Source organism: Pseudochaenichthys georgianus, chromosome 21, assembly GCF_902827115.2.
Source record: "Pseudochaenichthys georgianus chromosome 21, fPseGeo1.2, whole genome shotgun sequence".
In the NCBI taxonomy this organism is placed as follows: Eukaryota; Metazoa; Chordata; class Actinopteri; order Perciformes; family Channichthyidae; genus Pseudochaenichthys; species Pseudochaenichthys georgianus.
Genome location: NC_047523.1, coordinates 22,221,478 through 22,246,752, shown reverse-complemented (window position 1 = coordinate 22,246,752; position 25,275 = coordinate 22,221,478). Strand labels below are relative to the sequence as shown.

General features: G+C 40.1%; 2 protein-coding genes across 2 annotated transcripts; both read left to right on the top strand.

Moving 5' to 3' along the window:
- The first annotated feature begins 12,323 nt into the window (after positions 1-12,323).
- LOC117466596 (tubulin alpha chain) lies at positions 12,324-19,995 on the top strand. Its single transcript, XM_034109936.2, has 4 exons — positions 12,324-12,473; positions 16,222-16,444; positions 18,070-18,218; positions 18,677-19,995. The coding sequence occupies exons 1-4, from the start codon at positions 12,471-12,473 to the stop codon at positions 19,649-19,651; spliced, it is 1,350 nt and encodes a 449-aa protein (XP_033965827.1). The 5' UTR covers positions 12,324-12,470; the 3' UTR covers positions 19,652-19,995.
- A 1,025-nt stretch (positions 19,996-21,020) lies between these two features.
- Positions 21,021-25,023, top strand: LOC117466910 (trans-1,2-dihydrobenzene-1,2-diol dehydrogenase-like). Its single transcript, XM_034110414.2, has 7 exons — positions 21,021-21,179; positions 21,717-21,828; positions 22,018-22,181; positions 22,254-22,506; positions 22,628-22,752; positions 23,229-23,379; positions 24,329-25,023. Exons 1-7 carry the CDS (start codon positions 21,090-21,092, stop codon positions 24,439-24,441), a joined length of 1,008 nt encoding a protein of 335 aa, XP_033966305.1. The 5' UTR covers positions 21,021-21,089; the 3' UTR covers positions 24,442-25,023.
- Positions 25,024-25,275: the final 252 nt, after the last annotated feature.

Below are 25,275 nucleotides of genomic sequence, written 5' to 3'. Positions count from 1 at the left end.
AGTTGTACACAGCGTGTTTCCCACTTAACATGCCTGGACAAGTTCCGACAGTTAAGACAAATAGAAACATACAAAGGACATTTTAAGGTGAGTGTCATCTTTTGTCATTCAAATACAGTAGATAGCCTTGTAGTTGCACTGTATAGGCAAATTGCTGTTTGACCAAAATGAGCAGCCTTTGAACTGTGAATAGTTCTGTGAGAGGATACAAAGTGGTAGAGGCTACTGTGAGAGTAAAAATACTTGGGTTACTATTGTGATATCGCTTTTTATTCAAAATGAATCTCGGTGAAGCAGATCAAGGACATGCTTCTTGAGGTAGGATCCTTATTTAGAGTTGTCATTGAAATGCAAGTTGTTGGCAGTCACCCATTCAGAATATATTAATTTAGGTAATTTCTCTTTTTTTCCTTTTTCAAAAATAGCACAATACAATTGAAGTACGCAGAGAACTATAGCCATCCGCTGCCTTGTTGTGTACCTTGGAGAAAAGGAAGAGGACTTTTCAAGGAGTTTAGCGACGTAATTAAAAATCTTGAAATAAAATAAATGGGCACAGGACAAAATCACTGCTCTCTGTCAGTTACATTTTGAAGCATGTTGCACTTGTGGCCACACCCCAATCAATAATATCTTGGCAACTTTCAGCATGGATAGGTGTTGACAGCAATGGCATGGGAAAAGGATCGTGTAACATTTAAAAAGTGGCTTCTGCTCTTCACTTAACCAGTTCACATATTGTATGGAACCTGCAAAAAATATGAGAAGGAACACTAAAACTTGCACAAAATCTGTCCACATACATTTAAACACTAGGCAAAGTACTCAAAAGCACCTCTGTGTGTCTTCAGGACCACATTGCCATGATGACACACACATGCAGACTCAATAGGTGAAAACAATACCAGCATTGCTTTAGCAGCTGGTAATAATGGCTCTGAATTAGCTAAGAGTGACAGTTTAATAAGTATGCATTACCTAATTCATTATCTCTTATGCGCTAACGACAATAACAAATATAAAGTTGACTGTTGAGTTGCTCAGTTTTTTTAGATTGTCAATACTATTACTGTATAACTAATATATCAGGTTAAGAGGCACATTCAAATAAAGATTGGTCTTTAAATACATTTTGTCTTTTGAATCGTTTGTCTAAAGTAAAGGATCTAGAACTGGTACTTGTAGTTTGTAATGATACAGTCTGGTTATTATGCTGTTTGGAGGAGGCCTCACAGGTAAGAGCACTAACTAGCTACCATCACATGTACCTTAGCTTGACTTAAATGTACACGTATAATTAAGTGATATCAAAATATACATAACTAATGTCATGCAAACATATTAATATGTGCTTGATTCCAGTGTTGAATTTAGCACAATTGCATACAAATGTTAAGGGATTTTAAGATTCTGAAGTATTATGCTAAAAACTCAATAACTTAGATTATTATTTATAGTTTTGCTGAATAGTTTCATTTTTATTTTTAAAAATTTATTTATTTATTTTTATAATACCTTAGAAACGTAAAATGTGATGGCAGTGTGCAGATGGGGAGCATGTTAGCTTAGCTTGGTAGCTTCAGCTAGCTCTGGAACTTCCAGCTCGGTGGCAGCAGGTCCCGCCTCTTTGCCCTGGCGAAGTCCCTCCCCTTCCGGGGGAGCTCCATGGGACCTTATTTCGGAACAATTATGTATTGAAGTCAATGGAGAGAGAAAGATTATCTTTCGATCCCATTTGAATTGTGCCACGAATTACACATATGATGTTTGTCAATTCAAAAGATAATTTTGCAAGTAAAAAAAATAAAAATGTGTCATAAAACTGTGAAGTAACACATTTGTTTGTGTGAAACTCTCAATGAACTACATCTCTGGTCTCGCAGACTCTCACAACAACACACGTCAACAACACCGTCACTACTGTCTTGTCAAAAAAGTGATTAGGCTTGTTTGAGACACATTGCGGCTCGCCTCGAAAGTAGACGAGAGTAGCCGATCGCAGCCGGGGGAGGTCTCAAAAAGCTCGCCTGAAGTCGGACAGCTCGGAGACGGCTTCTTCATCTTCTTCTTCTTCTCTCGGTTTTTTGGCGGATTGCAAACAACTTTAAGGTGCATACCGCCACCTCCGGAGTCGGCTTGACTCGGTTTGCATTTATAAAGAATGCACAAATGTGTTTAATCGTTAATGTCAGATATGTACTAAGTAAATACATTTGTTCCTGCTCAAGATTAGATTCAACTTTATTGTTATTGCACATATTACAGGTACTGAGAGAACGAAATGCAGTTTAGCTTCTCAGGTGCAACAAGCAGTGAAGTGGAAAGTAATGTACACAATCTACAGAATAACATATAGAATGAATTGAATGATGAATAAACAGTGGGGTATGAATACACTAGATATCAGCCTGTGAGCAGTATGAACAGTGTGTATGAATATGCTAAAATATATAAAGTATGAAAACGGTAAGCAGTATAGTATAAAATATATAGATATTAATTTCATGATGATAAACATTGTGGAACAATGATGAAAAATGGGAATGGATGTGGCGACGTAAAACTGACACAAAACAACAACAAACTTTTGCCAGCCAATTGGAGAGTTTCATCAGCAGCACGTGGTAAAAACCACCAATGAGCGCTCAGCTCGAGATACCAGCGAGCCGTTTCCCATCAAGCATTTCGCTTCCGCAGCTCGTGGAGAGCAACTGCGCCAACTCGCCTCGCCTCGCTCTCAAGGCTGCGGGCGTCTTTGTCCCGCGAGATTTCAAAGTCTCATGTGGGCGAGCCTCCAGAGCAAGTCGGACAAAAATTACTAACCATCATGCAACGCACTAGCAAGACGTTGATCGCAACTGCGCAGGTCTTGCTTGTCTCAAACAAGCCTATTGACTAGCCTCACTATCAACACGTCCAGAAGAATGTCATGCAAAGCTGCCTGCCTGCCTGCCTTCCTTTGATTCTCTCTGAACTGCCTGATCTTTTTAATTTTTAATGTCAACCATTTGTGCAGATAGCATGAAGTAGATGTCGTGTTATTCAATAATACACGTTTATTGGTAGCCCACATGCTAGAACACCCCTAGCTCACATGCTCCGTTACCATCACATGTCCTCTGCCTATGACGTCAATGAACCGTGCCCGTAAGGCTTCACTCCTATTGGCTAACACACACACATATACAATAACACCACAGTAGAACAGATCGTCGGTGCTAATGTAACGTTAGCGTTAGCATTTCTCCCCCGGGCTTAAATGGTGTATTATAGAATGATCACCCCGGTGTGACAGTACTCTTCAAAGGGTTCACGAAATATGACTACTACTAACTCTTACTGTTTAACATTTTGGGTTACTTCATGTTACTTCATGTTAAGGGTAATAAAAATGACAGACTGTAATGCTAACTAACGTGCTTGCTAGGTAGCTAACTTGATCCAGCCAGCCACTCCTGGTCCTTTCATCAGACGGGAAGCGAAAGAACGAGCAAGACCCATTGCTGGTATGATTGCAGCCTGGTACTAAGCACACAGGCATCTTGTTAAAGTTATCTTATCTTAGCCATCTCTTATATTTAGCGGAGGAAAACAATTGTGACATCAGTTATGACTGATGTAAGTTATCACTTACGCGACTCTGGGATTTGTAGTCTTTCTAGTTGCGTATTTTTCATAGTCTTATATTTCAACAGTTTTATGACAAACTGTGATTTTTTTGACATGGAAATGATTTTTCAAGATTGACAAACATCATATGTATAATTCGTGGCACAATTTAAACAGGATCGAAAGATAAGTTTTCTCTCTCCATTGACTTCAATACATAGAGTCCTTCTCACTTCGGTTAAATTGATTCCTTGCGTCCCTCACTTGCGTCGTTTCCCTGTGAATAGTCCCTCTCACCAGGGAAGCATGGAGAGACGCAAGGAAACCACGAGGAGCAGGGAAATGAGTTTTAAGAGCAATGGGACGTCCTTTCCTCTGGAGCGTCATGTGAAGCGACGTCCGTTTGTGATGACGCTGCACAGCTGATCGTCTGACAGCAACCAGCTCTGTCCCCGTTATTTCCACACACACCGTCTCTGTTAGTACATTTACTGACACAAACATTTGTATCATCTGTTGTAAACCCAAATAAATAAAAATAAAATAAGAACTAATTCTCAAAAAACGCCATTCTTAAAATGTATAAACGAACAATAGTTTGATTAATATTGATTAGAGTGCACAAAATAAATAAAATAATTCAGTGGCAGCTACCGTAAACCTTCTCTTTCTGGAATCTTGTGGCAACTCCCGTTCAGCAGCGGCAGATGCCTCGGCAAGTTGTGGCATCTGTGGCATATGCCGGAAGTACTTGCCACTGCCTGCAGATGCCACGAAATGAGCCAGGCTCTACTGGTCTTTTATACATAAATATGTGTCCCCAGTGTGCCAGGGAACTCACTAAGGCCCAATCCCAAACCGCCCCCTACACCCTAGGGAGGGTCCGCAACATTAAGTGCTGTTCCAAACCAACGAGTGTTGAGCGGGAGTGGATTATCAAGCCATCAAACTGCGATTCCGTCAACGCTGTGTGTGTCACGCTGTTTACAAGTACACTGAACAAAAATATAAATAAAACACTTTTGTTTTTGCTCCCATTTTTCATGAGATGAAGTCAAAGATCTAAAACATTTTCTATATACACAAAATAACAAGATAATCCATCCCACCTCACAGGTGTGGCATATCAAGATGCTGATTAGACAGCATGATTATTGCACAGGTGTGCCTTAGGCTGGCCACAATAAAAGGCCACTCTGAAACGTGCAGTTTTGCTTTATTGGGGGGGGTCCGAAAACCAGTCAGTATCTGTTGTGACCACCATTTGCCTCACGCAGTGCAACACATCTCCTTCGCATAGAGTTTATCAGGTTGTTGATTGTGGCCTGTGGAATGTTGGTCCACTCCTCTTCAATGGCTGTGCGAAGTTGCTGGATATTGGCAGGAACTAGAACACGCTGTCGTATACGCCGATCCAGAGCATCTCAAACATGCTCAATGGGTGACATGTCCGGTGAGTATGCTGGCCATGCAAGAACTGGGATGTGTTCAGCCTCCAGGAATTGTGTACAGATCCTTGCAACATGGGGCCGTGCATTATCATGCTGCAACATGAGGGGATGGTCGTGGATGAATGGCACAACAATGGGCCTCAGGATCTCGTCACGGTATCTCTGTGCATTCACAATGCCATCAATGAAATGCACCTGTGTTCGTCGTCCATAACATACGCCTGCCCATACCATAACCCCAACACCACCATGGGCCACTCGATTCACAACATTGACATCAGAAAACCGCTCACCCACACGACGCCATCTGCCCTGAACAGTGAAAACCGTGATTCATCCGTGAAGAGAACACCTCTCCAACGTGCCAGACGCCATCGAATGTGAGCATTTGCCCACTCAAGTTGGTTACGACGAGTCAGGTCGAGACCCCGATGAGGACGACGAGCATGCAGATGAGCTTCCCTGAGACGGTTTCTGACAGTTTGTGCAGACATTCTTTGGTTATGCAAACCGATTGTTGCACCAGCTGTCCGAGTGGCTGGTCTCAGACGATCTTGGAGGTGAACATGCTGGATGTGGAGGTCCTGGGCTGGTGTGGTTACACGTGGTCTGCGGTTGTGAGGCCGGTTGGATGTACTGCCAAATTCTCTGAAACGCCTTTGGAGACGGCGTATGGTAAAGAAATGAACATTCAATTCACGGGCAACAGCTCTGGTGGACATTCCTGCTGTCAGCATGCCAATTGCACGCTCCCTTAAAACTTGCGACATCTGTGGCATTGTGCTGTGTGATAAAACTGAACATTTTAGAGTGGCCTTTTATTGTGGCCAGCCTAAGACACACCTGTGCAATAATCATGCTGTCTAATCAGCATCTTGATATGCCATACCTGTGAGGTGGGATGGATTATCTCGGCAAAGGAGAAGTGCTCAATATCACAGATGTTTTCAGATTTGTGAACAATATTTGAGAGAAATGGTTATTTTGTGTATTTAGAAAATGTTTTAGATCTGAGTTCATCTCATGAAAAATGGGAGCAAAAACAAAAGTGTTGCATTTATATTTTTGTTCAGTGTAGTTTCAGCAAACATCCACTGATAAATTGCGATGTTAACAACCTCATGATAACCTCCAATTTTTTTTAACTTAGGATCATACCTGTGTTTAGTCTAGAAAAAGGTAAATGTGTGCATTTTATTATAAAGTTGTGTATATTTACAGACCGTTGCAAAAATTAAGAAGCTTATAAACATCAGGTTCAAAACAAAAAGAGCTTTAGAAAAAAGTAAAACAATTAAAGATGTTTGGAGTTTTATTTTAGTTATTAATTTTAATTTTTTGTCTAAGAGAAAAAACTGAGGTAAAGATAAAACTGAGGTAACTGTTTTTGGAGCCAAGGCAGAACGTATACAAGTTAGCGCTGAGCTTCAGTCTGCAATATTCAAAACAACAGATAAAGCCAGAAATCTAGGTGTAGTCATGGACTCTGACCTGAGTTTCAACAGCCACATTAAAACAGTTACTACATCAGCCTACTATCACCTAAAGAACATATTTAGGATTAAAAGACTAATGTCACAGCAGGATTTGGAAAAACTTGTCATGCTTTTATCTTCAGTAGACTCGACTACTGCAATGGTGTCTTTGCAGGTCTCACTAAAAAATCTATTAGAAAGCTGCAGCTGATTCAGAACGCCGCTGCTCGAGTCCTCACTAACACTAAGAAAGTGGATCACATCACTCCTGTTCTGAAGTCTTTACACTGGCTTCCTGTGTGTCAAAGAATAGATTTCAAAATACTGCTGCTGGTTTATAAAGCACTGAATGGTTTAGGCCCAAAATACATTACTGACCTCGTGCTAAATTATGAACCATCCAGATCTCTCAGGTCTTCAGGGCCTGGTCAGCTTTCTGTCCCCAGAGTCAGAACTAAACATGGTAAAGCAGCGTTCAGTTATTATGCTCCAAATATCTGGAACAAACTCCCAGCAACCTGCAGGTCTGCTGCAACTCTGACTACTTTTATATCCAGACTGAAGACTTTTCTTTTTGCCGCTGCTTTTAATTGAACTATTCACATCTTAAACTGCACTGTAACTTTTATCCATGTATTTTTTCTTTTAATGTTTATTTTGTTATCTTTTCTTTTTAATGACTGATTTTAAATGCCATTTTCTTAATGTCTTTCATTTTTTGTAAAGCACTTTGAATTGCCTTGTGTTGAAAGGTGCTATACAAATAAACTTGCCTTGCCTAAGAGATGCTGATTTGAAACCGTTGTTACATACAGCTACGGCATTTCCTGTTTCTGCCAGAGAGAGGGGAGTTTGTCCCAAAGCTTGCCGCTGTATTTACTACCTCCATCTGACAGGAGGGAGCCTCATTGAGCTGCGAGTGTCACTCCACGGAGTTCATTCCGTCACGGAAGGGGAGTGTGCAGGTGTAGGGCGTGGTTTGGGATTGGGCCAAAGTGTCAGAAAACAAAACCCTCTCTCTTTCCCTCCGTACCCAAATCTCTAAAAACGGGGAGATCCAGATTTGCGTCTGATATGACGTAATATCGGAAATGTGGACCCACAGCACTATCAGAAACGTCGCTATCAGAAACAATGCCCGACGTGTTTTGGACGTAATATAGGCCTAGTCTTTATTTACGTTAGCAAGCCTCGCTAACACTCAGAGCTAACCAGAGGCTTGTACTACGAAGCCGGTTCAACTTAACCTGGATATGTTTGAGTTAGCCGGTTGGCCTAATCCAAAACATACACGCTCTCGCTAAACTGTACTACGACGCGGGTTATCAAGTGGATCGCTCAAGCCATCCGTGCCCTATCTAGTTAGGTGCGCGTTCACATGAAAGGGGTGGTATTTGGAGCATTCGACCAATCACAAACATGGAGAAGCATATTGACAGTGCAGCGTCATACTTCCTGAATGAATAGTGAACTTTATTAGTAGTCAAATATGAAGAAGTTAAACTTTAAACATCCATGACTTAAACACTTTATCCAGGATAAAAGCCATAGCTGCACCGGCAAGGTGAATACAGCTGGTAAAAGAAAAAGTGTTTGAATGAGTACATTAACAGGTTTATGATATCACTGCCCCGTCTAAGACACGATCTGACTTTAATTACATTTGACTCAAGTGTTTCGTAAACTTAATGTGTTGCTTAAAATAATACTTCTGCATACAGTAGGCCTATGTGACACTGTGAGTGTTGCACGACCAGATACGGCTCAAGAAGCTGACTCAGATAAGGAAATATAGCATATGATACATTATGTGATATGATGTGATATGAATGATAATGGGACACATCAACGTCTGCACTCACAGTGCCGCGGACTGTACTTAATGTTACTTTGATCCGGTTACTTATGTTGTGGCAGATAGCCTATTTAAGTAGGCCTAAGCTTTCTTAACGCTAATGTTATAATAGTCAGATTGCTCTGAAGATGGGAGGTGATCTTCTATTAATTTTCACATTCACACAGTCAGTTGATTTTTGCCGGCCGTCTTTCTGTATTTCCTTTCTCCTGTAATATGAATTGATCGCTTTAAACTCCGCACACGGAGCTCTGATTGGTCAGCAGGCGGTGCTTTCACTGAGTTGATCTCTTAGCCTGCAACCTAACCTGCTCCGGAGCAGGAGGGTATACTACGAAGCAGGATTTTCGTTTAGCAAGATAACTTCTGGGATTTCCGGACTATGAAGCTGGTTCACTTTTTAGCGGGCTAGATCTCCATGGTGACTTATCCTGGAACCTAGTCTGTGCTCCGATGCAGGATAGGTTCCAGGATAAGAGATCAACTCAGCGAAAGCACCGCCTGCTGACCAATCAGAGCTCAGTGTGCAGAGGAAATACAGTTTAAACTGCCGTTGCAGGAAAGACGGCCGGCCAAAATCACCGACTGTGTGAACGTGAAAATGAATAGAATATCACCTCCCATCTTCAGAGCAATCGGACTATTATAACTATTATAGCCTACTATTAGCCTATGTTAAGAAAGCTAAATTAAATATCTGCCACAACATAAGTAACCAGATCAAAGTAACATTACGTTGCCTACAGTCCGCGGCACTGTGAGTGCTGCAGACGTCGATGTGTCCCATTATCATTCATATATTATCACATCATAATGTAGGCTATCATATATTTCCTTATCTGAGTCAGCTGAGCCGTATCTGACTGTGCAACACTCGCAGTGTCACATACTGTATGCAGAAGTGTTATTTTAAGCAACACATTAAGTTGACGAAACACTCGAGTCAAATGTAATTAAAGTCAGATCCACTCGTGTTTTAGACGGGGCAGTGATATCATAAACCTGTTAATGTACGCATTCAAACACTTTTTCTTTTACCAGCTGTATTCACCTTGCAGGTGCAACTATGTGGCTTTTATCCTGGATAAAGTGTTTAAGTCATGGATGTTTAAAGTTTAACTTCTTCACATTTGACAAATATTATAGTTGACTTTTCATTCAGGAAGTATGACGCTGCGCTGTCAGTACGCTTCTCCATGTTTGTGATTGGTCGAATGCTCCAGATATCACCCCTTTCATGTGAACGCGCACCTAACTAGATAGGACACGGCTGGCTTAAGGGAACAAGTTGATAGCCAGCGTTGTTGGACAGTATAGCGAGAGCGGCTTTGTTTTTGATTAAGTCAACCGGATAACTCAAAACATATCCAGGATAGGTTGAACTAGATTCGTAGTATACCCCCCAGGTTAGCCACTCAACATAACTTACCATGGAGATCGATCTAGCCCGCTAAAAAGAGAACCAGCGTCGTAGGACCAGAAACCCCGAGTTTTCCCTGAAGTTAGCCCGCTAAGCAAAAATCCTGCTTCGTAGTACAGGCCTCTGTACTGGAGAGTAGGCTATGTGTAAAAAAGCATTAAATAAAAAAGGAACTCACCTTGCTTGTGGTAAACCCGCAAGAGAAAAAGCATTTGAGCTCCATACTGTTCCAGAGATAATCCTTAATGTGGTTTGGATATGGAGCTAATTTTCTGCCATAACTCCACAAACAAACTAAACAAGTTTTACAAATGCCTTATGATTCACTAACAAACACAGTGTGGTTAGCAAATGCAAAACACCATCTACAAACTAATACATTTAGTTTTGCAAATAAACAATGTATCTATCAAACAAACAAACAAACAAACAAACAAACAAACAAACACATAGGCCTACAATTGTTATAATAAATCATGTTTCAGAGACAAATTCAGCATAGGTTTTACAAGTACAAAACTCTTTCTTCTCAAGTCATGGAATATTACTGCCAAAAGTCACGTGACTCACGTGACCTGGCGGGAGGTTGAGCAGAGCATGGAACAGCCCTTGCCAGTCTGATGACAGCAGTGTTTCTAGCGATCCAGCGATCTGATACCGGACCTCATTTAACAATGAGCGGCCAACAGGTGAGTTTGTTGTTTTTTCTGGTGAAAAAGCCAATGTTAACTCAACTAAGTTACTGTTTCATGAATTTGAACAGACTGCAGGAGCTAGTTTACACCAAGCTAGGCACATTTCATGGTTCAGTAGGAGAACTCAGTGTATACACTCAGGGCTCAGTGCTAGTGCCCGACCGGCCCACCGGGAAGACTCCCGGTATTCCCGATGGCCAGTCCGCCCCTGTATGCACTCATTCATCCACTGATCACTGGTGGGCAAAAGCCACATTTTTATATATAAATTATATAAAGATATATATAATTGGTGTAAGCTAGCTCCTGCAGTCTCCTTGATATCATCCTACTCATAAAACAGTAACTTGTGGAGTTTAAAATGTTTCACCAGAAACTTTCAGCAAAAGCCATTACACAAACACATAATCCCCAAGAGAAGAAAGAAGAAAAAAAGTAATACTTAAATAAATAAAATACAAAAATATACAGATGCTGTCAGCATAATTCAAAAGAGAAAACTCAAAACAACATAAATTATAAAAAAATATGTAAATGGCAATTTACAAAAGGTTTCAACATTAGGTTACAAAGCTGCTAGACAATAAGCTATCACATCCAATCATATCTAGCATATACATCACCAAAATCTAGTTCCTTTCTAAAACAGTACTAATTTCCCCCTCTTAAACCAGACAATGAGAGATATTTAACATATTGTTAGTCTGGTAACGGATCGCTAGAAACACGCTGTCATCAGACTGGCAGGGGCCAGTGCTCTGCGGGGGCCTCCCGCCGTCCAAATGGACTCAGTAGCGGCCCCTGCTGCTGTGGAGCATGTGTGATCGTGTATGTGTACATTTGTGAGAAAATCCTGAGCACAACCATGGCGGAATATTACGTGACGTGAGAAGAAAAAGTGTTGTACTTGTAAAAAAAGTGTTGTACTTGTAAAACCTATGCTGCATTTGTCTCTGAAACATCATTTCTTTAAAAAATGTAATGTGTTTGTTTGATATACGTTTTTTATTTCCAAAACTAAATGCATTAGTAGGTGGTGTTTCTTATTTGCTAACCACACTGTTTGTTAGTGAACCATAAGGCATTTGTAAAACCTGTTTAGTTTGTTTGTGGAGTTATGGCAGGAGATTAGCTCCATTTTTGGAACATGATATGGCATTTAACCACGGCAGCATTTATAATACTGATCAGGCACAAGCTCCCCCTCCTCTCTTTTTTTCAAGCTAAGGACCCTGAACCTGCAGTTCTCTAACAGGCCTGAAATAGAGGGATATGAGGGATTTCTAAAATGCATGATCTGTTTGGTATTTTGAGCAAAACACGTCATAGACATGTTTTTTATATATTTGTATATATCTGAGACCCATAATATATGCCTAAAGAGCATTCAGACCATCATCATGTAAGGACACTGAGACAAAATGCAGGGAGTGAATTAAACATGTATATATATTACTTCATCTGCATTACTTGCACATTGGTCTTGCAACATAATCTGTACTATTATATTCTAATCTACTGTTTCCTATTACACTATTTTAAAAAGAAAATCTGTTTTATGTCCTATGACTACGTTGCAATGTTGGAGGAGCTTTGGATTTAAGATTTTCATTGCCATTACTACACTGTAGCCTCTATGCATATGACAAATGTAGCCTTTGAATTTGAATGGAATTTGAATTGAATTTGAATTGAATTTCGATGATAACACCATATAACACAAACGCAGTATGCTGCACAGCTGCAGTACATAAAGTGGCCTGCGCGCTCACGATGCACGTTCACGTCAGACACACCGGTGGGAGGGGTTTGCAGTGGAAAGCATATAGCGTCGCAGCTCCTCGCCCACCTGGCAATACTCACTCACTCGGACCGCATTGTAGGACGCCGTGAGAAGCTACTGACGAAACTAAAGCCAACTGCACGTTTCTTTTCTTTTAAAGGAAATCCCACCAAGAAGAAACAATGGTAAGTCTTATATGTTCTGTTTTGGTTGGAGAAACATTCCACTAGGAAGTTGCGTTTGTTTATCTCCTCGAATTGAGTCGATATTCCCTGCGCAGTTTGGTTTTACATAGTGCGTCAGTGATTCCGCAGTATTCGGATGCAGTTAAACATGTGCGATGTAGCAACTCTGAAATGCTTCCTCTGCGCACTCATGTCGCAGCACTCTTGTGTCAAATTGACTGAAATAGACTCAATGACCGGCAGTAAAGCTGAGCTGGCTGCTCGCTTGGATTAGCAGGTGGTGATGACCAGTCTGTATATTTTCAGTAAGGATTATTCATTAAACATCGATGATACATAATAGTTTAATTGTTTTTTGAATCATTTTTTCAATAATCAAGTATTTTTTTTAGATTTGGTGAAAGAACTGCTCTAAAGAATTGTATGATCTGTATAGTGTTTTGTTCTAGGTAAAAGGTTCATTAGGTGTGCCATATGCGTCATAAGGAAATTAAGGTGTGCCTCACAAATCAGTTCAGATTGAGACACGTATTTCTGCAGGGCAGGAAAAGAAAATGTCCCTTAAAATTCAAACAGCCATGGTAACATGGCTTTCAACATCAACGCCATTATAAAAAGTTGCTTCCATACTGCAGAGGGTAAAGACACTTGTTATTCATAGTTAATGGGGACAGATGGCTAATCCAGGTCATATAAAATAAAGATAACCTTGCAGACGCTGTAAATGGTGGAGTTGATTGATCACTTTCTGACATGCAGCAAAGTCTCATGTCTGTCAGGAATTGAACTTACACACAACATGTTACCTACCCCCTGTTCTGTTTGCACAGTGCAGTATAAACACAGGTTGTTGGCATTGTCAGTACTGTGTGCTTATAAAAACAAAATGGTATCACTATACCCGCCCTGGTCAAATATTCCTGACAATGTAGTTCCTGTATTGTTCATTGTTTAAAAACTACTCTAACAATAACTGCAAATAACAATTTATGCATAAACGTAGGTTCAAAAGTTAAATGAATTCACACGACTTCCCCACACCACAATGATTTTATGATTAGCATCCATGCTTGACTTGTAGTACGTGCTTCAGAATGACTCATCAGAACAAGTCATGACACCATTACAGTACATTCAAAAGAAGTGATTACATTGGCAGCAAATCGGTTACAGTTTTGTATAAACTGACCTAGCTGCCAATAGTTCAGTTACACGTTTTGGTTGACTATCCATCTTTAGAATGTTGCTTTTAAAATGATTTTCAGCACATTTTCTAGTTTAAGCGGCAAAATAAGCCAAACAGGCTTTATTGGGTTGGTCCACATTGATTGCGTAAGACTGTGGCATCACCACAGGAAAGACCAAAGGGTTATCTATTATTCATCAGCGTTCATCCTTGCCAATTAATATCATCAAATCATATTGCATTCATTTATAGTATACACATGTAATCATTGATTCTAAAGCACTAGGGGAAAGACATTTATTTTGCAAAATGGATCACAGCAAGTCCATCCAAATTAAAACATGTTCAACAAGTCTTCTTCAGTCATCCTCTTTGCACCTATTTAACATCCTCCTTATCAAAGGGGCCTGTAGATGTCAACAAATCCAGGTCGAGACAAAAAAGGTGTTGGACAGGACAATCGACTAGCAAAGGCAATAAAGAATACACTACATGACTAAGATATAATATAATAATATATATAACAACATGTAAACATCCATCATGGAAATAGTCTATTTTTGCTTTAAAGCATGGTTTCATATGTATCATCATAAAAAAACCCTTGGCAGTTTTGTAGAACATATTCCTTTTAGATGATTTCCCATCCTTCTCTTTTTGGTACATTATCTAGTTTCCAGTTATAGAAGCAGAAAGGCAATTGGGTATCTAGGGATCTCTGTTCCCATTTCTGCTGACCTGAAAAAACCATATACCAAATTGATTGCTTTTTCAATCTCTTACACTTCTCATTCATTTACAATGCTCATTATAGTGAGTAGTTTTAGTCACCAGAAAACTAGAATTTCAAGTCTATCTGGCCACAGACGTACCCTTATTAACGTCATTTTTGTACACACACCCTGACAGAGACAAGTAAAGTTCAGCAGTTTGAGACTGCCTTGCCTTTAATTATTATTAACTGAAGCCTGTTTATGCCTGGGTGTTAAAATATACTATCCCAGCATTCAAGTAAGAACATCAATACGACAGAAACTCGTTTTTATCTCTTTCAGCTTAAATGATAAAGAAATTGTTTTCCGATTGCCGAAAACTCTCACCACATGTAGTGCAAAATGTGACCACTATTTTTGGGAATGCCTATCCTTGTTTACTGAAACTGAACGCCTTTGCTGCTAGGTGTCAGGTTAGGATCCTAAAACAGCTGCTTCACATAACTCTGCTGAACTGGAAGCACAGGTCCAGTGTAAGGAGGGTCACCTTTGCTTTGGAAAACTTCTGATGATAACGTTTAAGATTATTATATCTAAAAATCCTTGATCAACATGGATGAAGTGAGAGTTTACAGAATCTAAAATGATACAGGTTCCCCCAGCCCTAAATCACCACCTGATCATTGAGAAGGGGAAAGTTGAGGGAAGGATTTAAAAATAGCAGCCTGACGTAAAAGTAAGATGGGGCTTTATCGTATGTCAAAGTTTGTACTGTTTTATAGAATGAAAAAAGGCATATACAAATGGGTTTTACAATGCTTACTCATATCTTAGACTTATAGCAATTTTAAGAAATCACTTCAGGCTCTAGTAACTTATTTTTTAGTTTATCCAACATATTGTAGACAAGACAAATAAAGTATCTTCTTCACACTGATACACAATCCAGTATTGTTGTGAAACAGCCATTCTCATTGATTTGAAACATTGTTTCAAGGTGTATACTATCACATTACCCAACACTATTCTGAGTCTGTCTCAGATAAGCAAGACAAAGCTTAAGCCTTTACTTTTAGAAGGCTTTAATTTACATGTGAGCTCTTTGTTGTTCTGTTTCATTAAGCCAAACAGTAATAAATTACTACTTTCTGGGGAAAAGACTGAAGGGAGAGGCTACTGCAAATACACTAATACTTGTAAAACATTTTGGAACCCTGCGACTTGTTCAGATGGCTTATGATTTAATCAGTGTTTTTATTTAATGGTCTTCAGAATTGTTGGATAAATGTGTCAATATTACTGCTTAGCTACCAGTCCCTTATTTCAAAGCCCTGGAAGATCTTTCTAATGATGTTATCCTTATGTTTCTGTTAGTTTAAAGTTTATTGTTGACTACTGCATGTTGAGGAAACACACATACACACAGTGTGTAGGCATAGTATTTTGCAATTGTTTGGTGATCCTATTAGTGGTTTCTTTTTTTATTTTGGTCATCTGGTTGTAGGAATGTTAACGCCAGTTGTACTCTGAACTCAACCTCCCTTTAGCTTATGACTTTAGCTCATAGTCAATGAGTCACATGAGAGCCAATGACAGCTGCAGCAAATCTTTTGAGCTTGTTCTTTCAACTTCACCTTCTTTCCACCCAGTGCTGTATCTATTTGCTTCCACCTAGTGGCTAGGTTAATAAATTGCTCCTTTTTATTCCTTAAGTATAACATTGATTATCATTTTAACGCTTTTGGCTCACTGGGAAAGACCAAAACACTGTTGCTTAGCAATTATTTTCCTTCCTCCAATGTCCTTTCCTCTGCCATATATTTTAACTTCTTTACTTTTTGTCTTACAGCGTGAATGCATCTCTATCCACGTAGGACAGGCCGGAGTCCAGATGGGCAACACCTGCTGGGAGCTCTACTGTTTGGAACATGGAATCCAGCCGGACGGCAAGATGCCTGAAGTGAAGGCCATCGGAGGCCATGATGACTCCTTCACCACCTTCTTCAGCGACACTGGGTCTGGGAAGTACGTCCCCAGAGCCATCTTTGTGGACCTGGAACCAACTGTCATTGGTAAGTAGGGATGGATATCGTTAAGGTTTTAACGGTACTACTACTTTTATCGATACCGCTTATCGGTCCGGTCTTTTAACGGTACTCTTATCGGTTCTTTTGGAGAAAAAAACAAGGTAAACTAACTATACAAATTGTGAACAAAACTAACATTGCTTTTTATTTAAATTAAATACATAATATTTCACATCAAAAGAAACAACGTTTTAACAAATCGTATTAAATAATCTGATGACAGAACTGTACACAGAATAGCTGAAACTTTAACAAAATCAGGAGTAACTCAGTTACCTCTAATCATTAACCCCCGTTTGTATAATTGAGTTAACTCTGTGTTGCTGCTAGCGTACATAACACCTGACGTGGAAACGTTACTTGTGGATGGGGCTACAGAGCTGCTAGAAAGACAGTCGGAAACGGTGCATTTCTCCGTCTGAATGTGCTGCACTTTTGCTAAATGTTTAGACAAATTGCTCGTGTTACCGCCCTTACATGCTAAACTCTGGTAACGAGGATTGTCCACATCAAGACGGGTAAAGTTTAACCACATCTCGGAGCGCGTTCTCTCCGACATCTCCGCCGTGTGTGTGTTTGTTGCATGCATGTCGCAGCTGCGTGTGTGTGTGTGTAAACTGCCCCGCCCCCTCGCAAACAGGCGGGGGAGAGAGATTTCTCGCCTGGATTGGAAAGATCGGAAATATTAAAAAGACGCATTTTGCACGCTTTTTGCATATTAGAAACGGAGTTGGCAACACTAAAACTGCAATATAATGTTTGTGTAGCAATAACACATATTTTTTACATGTCTCCAGTACCGATAAAAATACCGTTAACGTTGGAGCTTAACGTACCACGGTCTTTAATAATTCAGCCCCGCGCCCGTTTAATACCGGGGCTCGGTATCCATCCCTATTGGTAAGAAGGGTTATGAGGTGGAGCTTGTAATGTTTTGAGTTATCAGTAATGTGCATTTTAGGAAATGGTAGTAGTAGTTCTTTCAGTATAAAAAAGTGATTCTAGTCAACCATCATTATCCATAGACATTGCCATTCAGTTGTCTGTACATAGAGGTTATATTAAACTATTTTTTTTGTTCAGAAACGGTTTTATTGTCAGGTAGGTCCACACGTACGAGGGATTTATAAATAATAAAAATATAGCAATAAAATAAAGCAGTAATTTACATCGAAATGGAATGCAATACATTATAGAATATAAAATATGTGCAGTAAGCAATATTTAAAAATTGTGTGCATTAATGTAATGCATATAGAGTCTGCGTTGTGTCAGTGGGGGGGGGCCGGGCCTTGTTGATGAGGCCGGTAGCAGAGGAGAATAAACTGTTCAGGTGGCGAGAGGTTTTGGTCCTGATGGAGCGCAGCCTCCTGCCAGAGGGGAGGGGGGTGAACAGTTTGTGTCCAGGGTAGGAGGGTTTAACTATTCTTAGTGTGAATTTGGGTCCTTTTTTACCTTCATGGTCAACCAAACCATAAAAATGTCTATCTTCATGGTGTGAAAGCCAACTAATATGTTGCCTTGGTCAGTCTGTGCAATTATTTATCCAATAATAGCAATTTGATGACAGATTTCAAATTTGTATTCTCAACTTTTCTGTTATTTCCTAGATGAGGTGCGTACAGGAATTTACCGTCAGCTATTTCACCCGGAACAACTGATCTCCGGAAAGGAAGATGCAGCCAACAACTACGCCCGTGGACACTACACCATCGGCAAGGAGATCATTGACTCTGTCCTGGACAGAATCCGCAAACTGGTAAGGCCCCTTAGTGGTAGTTGTCAGAAATGATTAGTTTAAAAAAGCCATTCAGATTTGGCTCTCCTTCCTATGTCCACGAAGACTCATTAAAATATACCACCCAACTTCTGTGTATCACGACCCAATGCTACCTTTGCAGTAAGCCATAATTCTTCACAAACCAATGAGAGCAGACTGGGCTTTTTCTACCGGGAGGAGGGCTAAAAAGGACATGCGCTAAAACGGAAGGTTTCAGAAAGAGGCAAAAAACGGTTATATTTGTATTGTACAAACTGTGTTTAACATTAAAGCATGTAAACATGTTCTAGAAGAAACCCAAAATAAAAGTATGAACCTGAAAATGGCAAACTAAAGATTTTGTTTTATGATTATACACATCAGTATAAATGCGGAGCAAATAAATGCTTTGTTACTGTTTTTTTCAGTCTTTGTCATTTCTTTCACCGTGTCCTTAGGCTGATCAGTGCACGGGTCTCCAAGGCTTCCTGGTCTTCCACTCCTTTGGTGGAGGCACAGGCTCTGGTTTCACCTCCCTGCTCATGGAGAGACTCTCCGTTGACTTTGGAAAGAAGTCCAAGCTTGAGTTTGCCATCTACCCAGCCCCCCAGGTTTCCACAGCAGTGGTTGAGCCTTACAACTCCATCCTGACCACCCACACCACCCTGGAGCACTCCGACTGTGCCTTCATGGTAGACAACGAGGCCATCTACGACATCTGCCGCAGAAACCTAGATATTGAACGCCCGTCTTACACCAACCTGAACAGGCTCATCAGCCAGATTGTGTCTTCAATCACAGCCTCGCTTCGCTTCGATGGAGCCCTGAATGTCGACCTCACAGAGTTCCAGACCAACTTGGTGCCCTACCCTCGTATCCACTTCCCTCTGGCCACCTATGCTCCAGTCATCTCTGCGGAGAAAGCCTACCATGAGCAGCTGTCTGTTGCTGAGATCACAAACTCTTGCTTTGAGCCAGCCAATCAGATGGTGAAGTGTGATCCTCGTCATGGTAAATACATGGCCTGTTGTCTGCTGTATCGCGGTGATGTGGTGCCCAAAGATGTCAACACAGCCATTGCTGCCATTAAGACCAAACGCTCCATTCAATTTGTAGACTGGTGCCCCACAGGCTTCAAGGTGGGCATCAACTATCAGCCTCCAACAGTGGTCCCCGGTGGAGACCTGGCCAAGGTGCAGAGGGCTGTGTGCATGCTGAGCAACACCACAGCCATCGCTGAGGCCTGGGCCCGTCTCGACCACAAGTTTGACCTCATGTACGCCAAGAGAGCCTTTGTCCACTGGTATGTTGGGGAGGGCATGGAGGAGGGAGAATTCTCAGAGGCCAGAGAAGATATGGCTGCCCTGGAGAAGGATTATGAAGAGGTTGGGATCGATTCCTTTGAGGAGGATGAGGAAGGAGAGGAATATTAAATGGGCTAAGCTTGCATTTGACAGTTATTTTCCATTATTCTCTTAAGATAATATGAAAGAAATACAACACATTCTGCATGTTTTTTTAAAATTCAGAAATATGCATTGGTTTTATTTTAAAATTCAACTTTCTGATCAATAAAGTTCTTTGCTGTGTACTTTGTGTCAATCTGTTTTATTAATTTGTTTTTATCAAAAACTCAGAACAATGTTGAATTACCCAATTTGTTTGAAACGTGTTGTTGCTATAAATATTTCCCCAAAATATATTGCCTTTTTTATTTGTTCGCTTTGTGTATGCTTCAGTACGTATGCTGTGATAATAAAACACTTGTTGGAATGTCTGTAGTTTTAGAGCTCAGTTAAATCCATCTTATGAAGCCATTTTTCTACTAAATTGCATGCCTGAGAAAAAATCTTCAATATGCTGATTTTATTCAATAAAAACTTTTTCAAATCAAGAATTAATCAGATCTGTATAACAGCTCGCGACCTCACTTATTCCTAGCATATTGTTACATACTTTAAGTCTTACCCCCACCCCCCCCCTACTTTGGTTTTCGTGGTCAAATCTGACTGGTCCTGTTTTAACTGCTACATTAACACAAAAAACATTCATCATCACCAAATTTCATTTAACACCTTTTCAAACTGTAAATATTGTATCGGACTACTGGTAGGCCTATACAAGACAAACTGCAGTAAATATACAAAGAATAGACACTGAACTATAACATGTATTGCGTGTGCCAGGTGTGATTCGATGGGGGGGCGGATGGGTACATATTAAGGGGTGGGGAACATCTAGTGTGTGTGTTTTATCTGATCCAGATGGTTACTAATTCCTTTTCTTTATTGCGGTCATTTTTGACCGGGAACTACCATGGGTGTTATAAAGTTGACTAAATTATCCAAAAGTCAATGAAAGTGGTGATCAGCAATTGTTCAAATGTCTACTGTGAAGGATATCATAAAGCCTTAATGCAATCGAATATAAAACAAAAAAGTTATGACTGTTAAATAACTTTTAGGTATCATCATTGGGAGTGGACAAACTGACTATCAATAGCAAATTCGACTGAACAAAGCATAAACTCAATTTACACAATTCTTGTGAATACTCGCTTCAGATTAATTCTGGTACTAGAGTATTTCTCTGCCTCCCACTTGGTGCATGCTGGGTACGTTTTGAAACCTTACAACAGCTCTTCTTATGACAGTCCTTGTCCCAACTTTAATAATAGTCATCGCGGTAAATGATACATGATGTATGCAACACAATACAGTCTCATCTGGATATCGATATTCTTTGCAGGCGCCATCTACTGGAGATTGTTGAGGCTCCAGAGGCTGGGCTGATATCTCACGAGGGCAGAGGTCACTTAGCGAGGTATGTAAGAGCTAAATTATGTTAGCTAAATTTGCTAGCTAACTTGCCATGGCTACACGCTGGGGAATATGCAGTGCAGGAAAAATAAGTCATGACTTCACGGTGGCTTTACGGACCCTGACTCCCGAAAACCACAAGGTTCGTGTACTCCCAAAACCTTACACAAAGTGGAATTTTGTAAACATTCAAGGTGTGCTCTTTCTTTCTGAGCAAGTTATGTCAAGAAAGAAGGACATAATTCATCATAAACTTATAACTATCTACCGTTTTATCAACGTAACAAGTTTGAGTTTACAACAGGTTTGCACTATAAAGGCTACTTTATTCTGTTTACATCTACAGTATGTACCAGTGCCTCCCATAAAGGAAGAGGAAATGTTTGTTAGATTCACATCCCCTTCCCACACAAGCAATTAAACATGGTTACTTTGTATCACCACATCTGGTTTTCTTTAGCATCACTGAGCAGCAGGGAGTATGTGTCCAGAACGGTTTGTGGCAATGATTAAAATGATATCTCTAGGTTTATGTTTTAATCCTTAATTAAATGATGGTTGCTCCTGCATTTCTGCTCACGTTTATATTTGTATTAAAATGTTCGTAAATACAAAAATCAGGTTTGCTGCATTACTAAAACCATGTATATGTTTATGTTTCTGATGTGTTCATCCTCAGATAGTGGCTGTTGCAGCGAGGGATGTGAAACATGCTGAAGAATTCGCTAAAAAGCACAACATCCCACGAGTATATGGGAGTTATGATGAGTTGGCAAAAGATCCTGACATTGGTGTGTTCTTCTGTCAGCATATGGCTTTCCCTTTTGGTCTGAATTAAATCAAACTATTCTACTCAGCAGAAGTTTCTTCAAATTAGTCAATTAATCTCTAACAGCTCCAAGAATGCTAGTGGTTGCTGCTTTTCATGTCCTACTTGGAAGTGAATTCTTAAATCATTCTAAACACTACACTTGTTATAGATGTGGTGTACATCGGCACCATCCATCCTTACCACCTGGCTACTGGCAAGCTCTTTATGAAGTCCAAAAAGAATGTGCTGATTGAGAAGCCTTTGGCCATGAATTTAAGGGAGGTGCAGGAACTCATCAGTGCAGCCCAAGACAACAGTGTCTTTCTCATGGAGGTAACTAACTAATTAATTACCAAAATCACATTTGCCATGGATCTGTTCAAACCATTCCATGTCTCTGTTCAGGCAATTTGGACACGTTTCTTTCCTGTAACCGTTGAAGTGAGGAGACTGCTGGAGCAGGGTGAAGTGGATGATGTTCAGATGGTGAGGGCTGATCTGGGGGCTCCACTCACACACATCCCGCGCCTGGCTGAGAGGAAGTTGGGAGGGGGGGCACTGCTGGACCTGGGCATCTACTGTCTGCAGTTTATCTTCACAGTTTTCAACGGCGAGAGGCCTGAGTCCATCCAAGCAACGGGGCATTGCATAAACACAGGTGATATTCTGCAGGAAGCCCATTCACTAAGCACATATTAAATACAACGTATATTCTTGCATAGAAACCAGATGTCTTTGATATATATCATTACAAAACGTTCATTAAATCCTTTGTTCAGGTGTTGATGGAACAGCAGTTTTGGTCCTAAAGTTCTCGGGAAACAGACTTGCAATTTGCACATGCTCAATCACCATGATGCTGACCTGTGATGCAGTTATCACTGGAACCAAAGGCACCATTAAGGTAATGGCATGCAACAAGAGAAGTATAAACATTTCCTCACAGGACCAAACCATTTATTTTGACATTGTTATATTAGGTTATTGCTAGATAGAGGAATCACAGCCAAAAGTGTACATTTTTGCACCAATCTAGTTAACAGGAGTGGTAAAACATCTACTATTTAATTCAGGTGTTCGTTTTCTAATGTGTTTTGCAGCTCCTGGTGCTTCTAGTTTGCCTATATAATTGTAGTCTTGTTGATTTATACATTTTTTGGAACTATAAAAAAGAGTTTAGCCCTGGTGAAATACTTTTCTTATCTTGGCACAATAGCTTAATCAACAAAAAAAGTAAATATGATTGATTTACATTTTGGCATGAGGTCATTGCTGTGGCTGTTTGTTAATGATTCATGAAAACATCATCAAAGTACTGCAGAAAATGAACTATCTACAAATATTTATCCACGGTGAGTTACATTATACTTTCAACATCAGATACCTGACCATATGTGGTGCCCCACATCCTTGGAGGTGAATGGAAAGGAGATGCAGTTCCCCCTGCCAGAGGCCAGCATGCCACTAAACTTCACCAACAGCACAGGACTACGATATGAAGCTGAGGAGGTCCGCCAATGTTTGCTGAAAGGTAGTATTCTATAATGCATATAAAACAGAACATGAGTAGCATTTTCTATTAATCTGGTAGTGATTGATCATCTTAATTTCTTTACATTTTCAGTTATTTGCTATATCCAAATGTGAATGACAGATTTAAAGGGGACCACGTTTTTTACATATAAATATGTGTCCCCGGTGTGTCGGGAAACTCACGAAGCGTCAGAAAATAAAACCCTCTCTCTTTTCCTCCGTACCAAAATCTCTAAAAACGGTGCTACAACGGAGTTAATCCAGATTTGCGTCTGATGTGACGTAATATCGGAAATGTAGGCTGGCTTTACACCCAATGCCCTATCAGAAACGTTGCTATCAGAAACAATGCCCGACTGTTTTGGACGTAATATGGTCAATACATTAGCATCGCTAACACTCAGAGCTAACCTGTACTGCACAGAGCATGTGTGTGAAGAAGCAGGAAATATAAAGGAACTCACCTTGTGGTATAACCGGCAAGAGAAAAAGCCTTTGAGCTCCATACTGTTTCAGAAACAATCCTCGATAATCCATGATATGGCGTTTCATCACCACAGTATCTGCCAGTAGCATCTCCCGCATGAGCTCAGGCCCCTCCTTTAAAAAAAAAAAAATCAATTTCCTTTTTTTTTTTTTAAAGCTTTATACCCCAAATCAGCACTTTTGAAACACGAAGTGAAATAGAGGGATATGAGGCATGGCTAGAATGGGTGATCTGTTTGGTATTTTGAGCAAAACACTTCATAGGCATGTTTTTAATATATTTGTATACATCTGAGACCTATGCTATTGCCTACAAATAGCATGATCGGTGCACTTTAAGATTGAAATAACTTATGTTAACTAATGAAATGTTAAAAAAATAAAATAAAAAATATTGAATGTTGATGGTCCTTGTTGTGTGATATCTTAATTATCCTTATTTATAACTTGTTCCCCTCTAGGACTGAAGGAGAGTCCTGGGATGCCTTGGGCTCACTCCAGCCGAATAGCAGAAGTTTTAGATGAGGCCCGGAGGCAGCTGGGAGTGACATATGACCAGGACAACATCCAGTGATGTGTTTTCATACTTGGTTAGCACACTTGTACCTCAAAAAGAAAAAAGGAACAATTAGACTAAAACATCCTATCGATTGTATGCCTTCATTGCCTTGTGATGGTTCTTGATGTTTTATGTGTGTTTACATTAACCTTACAGTGGCTTTCCCGTGAGGGGACAGTGTGATGATGGTTAGCCAGCATGCACAATAATGTTGCAAATGTATTATCTTTTCAATTTACATACGGCATCTATTGCACATCTGTCCGTCCTGGGAGAGGGATCCCTCCTCTGTTGCTCTCCCTGAGATTTCTCCCATTTTTCCCTTTAAACTGTGGGTTTTCTCCGGAAGTTTTTCCTTGTACGATGTGAGGGTCTAAGGACAGAGGGTGTCATATTGTCATACTGATATTCTGTACAAACTGTGAAGTCCACTGAGACAAATGTGATATTGGGCTATATTAAACATTGATTGATTGATTGATTGATAATGCATTATAGTAGGCTAAGCTTACACTAAAACCAAAGAAGACCAATTAAGCCATCACTATGCTTTTTTTGGTTCCCTCTGTGTTCATCCTACTGTGATAATAAAAGAATACTAAGCTTGTCAATGGTTTTCATTTTTTGTATTTATTGTTTTCAAATATGTTGTACATTTCATCTAGTCTTTTGAAGTTTTCTTACACTAACACACTAATGTCAAAAATATATCCGGGTTGTCATTGATTAAAATATAGAAATAAGTAGGCCTATTAGCCTACATTTTCTGAATTAATTTTCTTTCACTGCATCCATGTCACCGCTCGTTGCTCGGCAACTGGACAGACGCTTTTTACTCTTCCGGAAGTG